The sequence below is a fragment of the Equus caballus genome, chromosome 16 (assembly GCF_041296265.1).
Source record: "Equus caballus isolate H_3958 breed thoroughbred chromosome 16, TB-T2T, whole genome shotgun sequence".
NCBI classification, from domain to species: domain Eukaryota; kingdom Metazoa; phylum Chordata; class Mammalia; order Perissodactyla; family Equidae; genus Equus; species Equus caballus.
In genome coordinates, this window is record NC_091699.1 from 81,024,155 (window position 1) to 81,030,154 (window position 6,000).

General features: G+C 53.1%; 1 protein-coding gene across 1 annotated transcript in view; it reads right to left on the reverse strand.

The window, feature by feature from the left end:
- SLCO2A1 (solute carrier organic anion transporter family member 2A1) overlaps positions 1 to 5,781 on the reverse strand; it is an 83,019-nt gene extending 77,238 nt beyond the window's left edge. The window contains exon 1 of the mRNA XM_023620957.2: positions 5,503 to 5,781. Within this exon, the coding sequence (XP_023476725.1) occupies positions 5,503 to 5,598 (96 nt within the window). The 5' untranslated portion in view covers positions 5,599 to 5,781. The remainder of the gene's footprint in view (positions 1 to 5,502) is intronic.
- Positions 5,782 to 6,000: the final 219 nt, after the last annotated feature.

The window sequence follows — 6,000 nt, forward strand, 5'->3', positions numbered from 1 at the left end:
CCATTAGAAGAGCTAAAAGAAAAAGTAGTGTGCCAATAAAAAGTACCAAATGTTGGCAAGGATGTAGAGAAACTGGATCTCTCATACATTGCTGGTGCAAACGTAAAATTGTATGGACACTCTGGAAAATAGTTTGACAATTTCTTTAAAAAAAGAAATCGACATGCAACTACCATATGACCCAGCAAATGTACTCCTGGGCATTTAATTCAGAGAAGTGAAAATTTATGTCCACACAAAAACCTGTACATGACTTGTACATAGCAGCTTTATTTGCAACAGCCCCAAAGTGGAAACTACCCAAATGTCCTTCAACAGGTAAATGGTTAGACAAATTACGGTACATCCCTACTGTGGAATACTACTCAGCAATAAAAAGGAACAAACTATTGATACATACAACAATCTGGATGGATCTCAAGGCCATTATGCTGAATGAAAAGAGCTGCCCCAAAAGCTCACACATGGCATGATTCCATTTATATAACATTCTCAAAATGACAAAATTAACAGAAATGGAGAACGAATTAGTGGTTGGGAAGGGTTAGGGATAGTAGTCGGAAGCGGGTGGGTGTGACTATCAAGGAGCACACAGAGATCTTTGTGGGGATGGAATGGTTCTGTGTATTGAAGTGGTGGGGTGATGGTTCCACAAATCTATACCTGTGAAACACTGGCATGGAACTGTACCCACACATTGTAGCAATACCAGTTACCTGCTTTCGGTATCATATGGTAGTTATGTAAGATGGAATCATTGGGAGAAATGGGATGAAGTGTACACAGGACCTCTCACTACTATTTTTCCCATGAATCTATAATTGTTTCAAAACAAAAAGTTTTTTAAAAGCTCAAAATATATCAAGCTTTGTCTGGTACTTAGAACTCAGTTGGCTTTCTCCCAGAGTCCCTCCCTTGTAAGGGAGCCCCCAGGTGCTGTAGGGGCAACCCATTAGACTGGTCCTGCAGGGTAGACACAAGCGTAAATTCACTCAGCTATTTCTTCACGTCTTTCCTCAACAGAGACTGAAAGGTCAATGCCCAAGTATACGTCAGTGAACTTATGATGTAGAACGGGGCCAAACCAGCCCAGCCCCACACAAGGTCCTCTGAGGGCCCATTTGCCCACAAGCACCCCTGGCTTCTCAGCTCCACCATTACCGGCTCTCCAGCTTTGGCCTGTAACTCGGGTTCTCTGTTGGCCAGTGCCTCCACACACAGAAACCGGGTGAAGTAACAGCTAGAGATGTTTAAAACCATGGGCCAGGATAAAACCAAGCAGGGGTGTGATGAGCGGAACCAAGGAGGGGTGGGGAGCTGCCCACATTCCTCTGCATGGACCATGACCTACTCCACAAGCAGAGCAAAAGAAGGTGAGGGGAAGCCATGGTCTCATTCCAACATCCCGATGCCACGTCTGGGTCTCCCAGAAGGGGAAAAAAAGTAGTCACTCCATAGACAAAAGAGAACGATCAGAAAGGGATGAAATGAGCCATCTATATTGTGAGACATAAATTGCTCTTCCGTTTGTTCTATGGCAGCACAGGTCACAAATTCATCGCCAGGAGAGAAAATGAAAGCCACGAAGGGCTTTAGCATCATCCCATGAGGAGAGGGTCTGAATGACCTGTGACCCCCACCCCACCCCACCCATTCCCATTGCCCCCCACCCCCCAACAAGCAGGGCAAGGCAGGTTTCTCAGGACAGACGCCTGGAGAACACAATAAATGCTGCCCACGATGTCAGAGAAACACCACTGCGGGGAGGAGTGGGTCAGGTAAGGAGTTCTTTGGCACGGGGGAGTTGATCTGAGTGTTTTCTGATGCAGGAACTGCAGGTTGCTGGGATTTGGCCCTTTCCCCTGGAAAATGAGAAGTTAAGTCCAAGATGCCTCCCCCTAGCTGGGGTCAAGGGCCTCAGGGCATTGTGGACACAGACCAGGACAAAGTACATCTCCCTCCTTTTTGGGCCTCCCTCCTAGGTCAGAGGTCACAGGGTCACTGAGGCCAAGCTTTGAGGTTTGTCTATGCCTTTCATCCCACCGTTCTTCCCCAGCCCTCCACCCACCCTGGAATGTTCCCCAACTGACTGGGTATACACGATTCCACTACACTGGGGCCCCGGGTGTGGGAGCTCCTGAAATTTGGGCAGTAGTTACCAATCGACCCCTCCTTCTGTAAGATAACCTCAGTTTGGCCCCCAAAGTTACATTTTAGGAGAAACAGATCTGTTTGAGGCTGGCAGGAAAAGTTCGCCACAAAGGCTCCCTCCTACCTCCCCCTCGTCCCCCGCTCCTGTAATCATTGAATGAACCTGGTTTTAATTTAGAGTCTCAGAGTTCTGGATGACAAACTGCTCCCTCTGACAAGGATGGGGTCAAGTGGATCCTCCACTTCTTAAGAATTCTGTGAGCCAGAGACAGTAGAGACTGTCCCTAGACTAGAAACAATCGTGTTGACACCTGCGAGAGGAGGTGGAAAACCTCAGCCCTAGAGTGGGAGTCACCAGGCTCTTTAGATGAGAGTTAGGAGGAATGAGAGGGTGGAGACTGTTAGCACATGGGAGCAGACACGCTGCAGCCACCGCAGCCCCCACATCACGGCTGGGACGTGTGTGTCACCAGGGCCTGGAGAAGGCCCTGACCACCTGGAACAAGCACACCCATAGTATCCCCACATGCTAAACCAGAGTTGAGAAGCACCTTGTGATGGTGAGGGCTGGGCTGCACAGTGGTTAGGGTCTCTGACTCTGGAGTCTCACATACCTGGTTCCTCTACCCTCCACTCCTTTCTGGCTATGTGTCCACGCACAAGGGACCAGCCTCGCAAAGCCTTGTTTCCTCATCATTAATGGGGACACTAATAGGACCCACTTGGTAGATTTGTAATGAGGATTAAATACGTGTAAAATATTTCCATAATTCTTGGTATATTCAGACAGCTCCACTACTGTTAGCTTCCATTACTGTTATTTTGGACATTATTAATTGTAGTTTCTCTTAACTATTGGTGGAACAATAGATCCTAAATGATGTTTGAACGTGCAGCCCTGTGTGTGGCGGCAAGCGCTGACCTCACCTGGATGCCAGTCCCAGAGAGCCCAGCACGGGTGACAAAGCCCTTTTCCTGTGCCTCATCCACAAAATCCTGACAGAGCCCCACGAGGGGCAACTGTTCATATTGCCCAGTTTTTTCACCCAAAGACTCTGAGGTGCAGGAAAGAAGAGGAATGCTCCCCTGTGTCACCTGGTTAGTAGGAAGCTGGCCTGGGGCTTGGAGCCCAGGCCCCTGGCTTTCTCTCCTTCCCCTAAACCATATGGTATGGAGGGTTTTGCAGGAATGCCCTAAAACCTATTGGTTAGTCTGTCCCAGCAATGAGGAATCTAGAAAAAATGATGACTCCTCAGGTTGGGTGTCCCCTGATCCCCCCATATCACACAAGTCACAAGACATGTGCAGTCCACACCCCACGGGGTGGGTGCAGGGCAGTCCTCCAGTCGCTTATTGGGAGGAAGAAATCACCCAGCAAATAGCCAAGCCCCCAGACAGCCAGCGCCACCCCTTGGGAGAAAAGGCTTAAGGGAGTTTAATTAAGCAAATTCCAGACTCCAGGTCTGCCTTGAGACATCCAGCCTTGTACCTGCTGTCAGGCTGATAACGGAAGCTCAGTGGAAACCTCTCCAAGCTCAGGTCCTAGAATTACTGCACATGAATGGAGGCAATGATTAAGCGAATCTGGTTTTTATAGTTAAGGAAAACTCTTAACTAGTATGAGCCTTTAGGAGGCAAATTGGCCTGGGCCCAGGCCTCAGGCACGTGTGGCTAAACCATCAGCATGTGATAAATTATCCTATTTTTATAGATCTTCAAAGAAACTGCTACCATAAACTTATTTATTTTAGGAACTCAGAGCGCGTCTAAGTGGCTCTGTCTCCTTTAGGGTCACCCTCCCTGTCAGGAATCTGTTCCGGGACAAGCCTCCTTCCTGCCCTTCTTGGTGAAAATGGGGGGGTGGGTCGGTTGCCCCACCCTGGCTCCCTCCTGAGCCCCTCTCTCTTCAGATCACCCAACCGTTGCCCCCACCTTTCCCTCCCAATTCTTAAGTTATAAACACCAAATTTTCCACAATTCTCTGCTGAAACTTCTCCAAGACTCTTTTAAACGTTGGGACCAAGACTGCACACAGCATTCTCATCCAGGTCTGGCCATAGGTGAGGAAATCAGAAGATTATATTAAACTATGTAAAAATTTGTCTTGTTTATATCCAACCACAAAATCAGTTCAGCCTTTATTTACTGTGGTGTGGGGAGAGAGGAGGAGCAGGGGTGGGGATCCCAGCTCCACTGGTAACCATATGAGTAAGTATATAGGTAGGATCCACTGTGACCTCAGGATCCCTTTCTGTTGGACACTCACATAACCAGTCCACAGAGCCCCGCATCCTCCCTTTGTGTGATCTGGGCTCCCTTTAACTGCACCAGTTGGAGGCCTTACCTAGCCCCATCTGATGGTATGCTTGTGAAAAACAGCCTCCCTGCATGGTAATCCCCACCCTGACCCCAAGGAGCCCTGATGTGGGCTCTGCAACCCTCACCACCGCAGCTCTGCCCGCTCAGGAGGTGCATTCCTCAGCTGCTTCTGCCCGGCCAGAATGGGCAAAAGAGCCTGAGTGTGGACTCAACCATTCCAGGTTCCCCTGGACCCGACAGGGAGTGGAAAGCATTCCTGACCCCCTGGGGAAGAAAGTGTGCTCACCATACAGCTGGCCTACACCCCATCTTCTCTTGACCCACTCTCCCAAGCTTGCCAGGCCAGAGGCACCTGCCTAGATGTTACTGAACACATTGAGGGCCCCTGCTTTCCTGGGGCGCTTTCCAGACCAGGAAACTGGTCCAAGCTTGCAGAGTTGGTTGCCAGCCTTGGGGGAATTCTGAACACCGCAGGCAGCCCCAGCGAGGTCGCAGAGTCCCCGCGGCTGCTCTTGGGCAAGATGAAAGCCCGGAGGAGGAGATCTTCCCTTCTACCTCCCACCCCAGGATGAGTTGGGCTCTGATCTCCATCTCAGAGGGATAACGGCCTGGCCCCGACAAGGCGCCAGACCCGGGCACCTCCAAGCCCACCCCCTTAACGACGTAAACTGCCCGCAAGAGACGGAAAAAGTGCCGGGGGAGATGTTCTTATTCAATCAAAGCACAGGACGATTTCCTCGGCTAGCGCCAAGACTATCCGAGAGGAGTTGGCCCAATAAGCAGGTACTTTCATTGTCCTGTTTCTTAGTCTGACGAGGGCGTGTGACACACACACGCACGCACACACACACACACACACACGCCCTGCACTCGCTCGCGTGTGCAGGGGTCCCCTCGCCCGCCGTGCCAGGCCCGGGGATGCGTCCGGAGCGCGGTCCCGAGGGCGGAGGAGGGAGCCCGGCGCCCCGGCGCCTCCTGGGCTCCGCAGCGCCGACGGCGGGCCCCGCGGACGGCCCCGGGTTCTCCGCTCACCTTAATGTTGCTGAAGATAGAGCGGGGACAGCGGCGGGCTCGGTCCGAGGAGGCGTCGCTGCCCTGGCGCGCGCCCGGCTTGGGCAGGAGCCCCATGGTGGCGGGCGACGGCGGGCCGGCGGCGGCGGCGGCGGCGGCGGCAGCGGCGCGGGGCGCGTCCCCTCCGGCCGGGTCGGGGCGGCGGCCGGGCGAGCCGGGGCCGGGGCGCCTGGGCGGGTGCGGCCGGACCGGTGGGTGGCGAGCGCGGCGGCGGTGGCCGGAGGAGGCGCGCAGCGGAGACTGAGCGAGAGAGTGCGCGCCCAGAAGTTTTATAAGTGGCCGCCGCCGCCGCCGATGATGAAACGCGTCCTCCCTCCTCCCTCTGCTCCTCGGGTGTCAAAGGCGCTGCGGGCCCCCGCCCCCGCCTATGCCGCCCCCTCCCCCCTCGACAGGTGTGACGCGGCCGCCCGTCGCGCTTGAGCTCGTTGCCGGCCCGGGGGTGCCTCTCTGCTCCAGGAG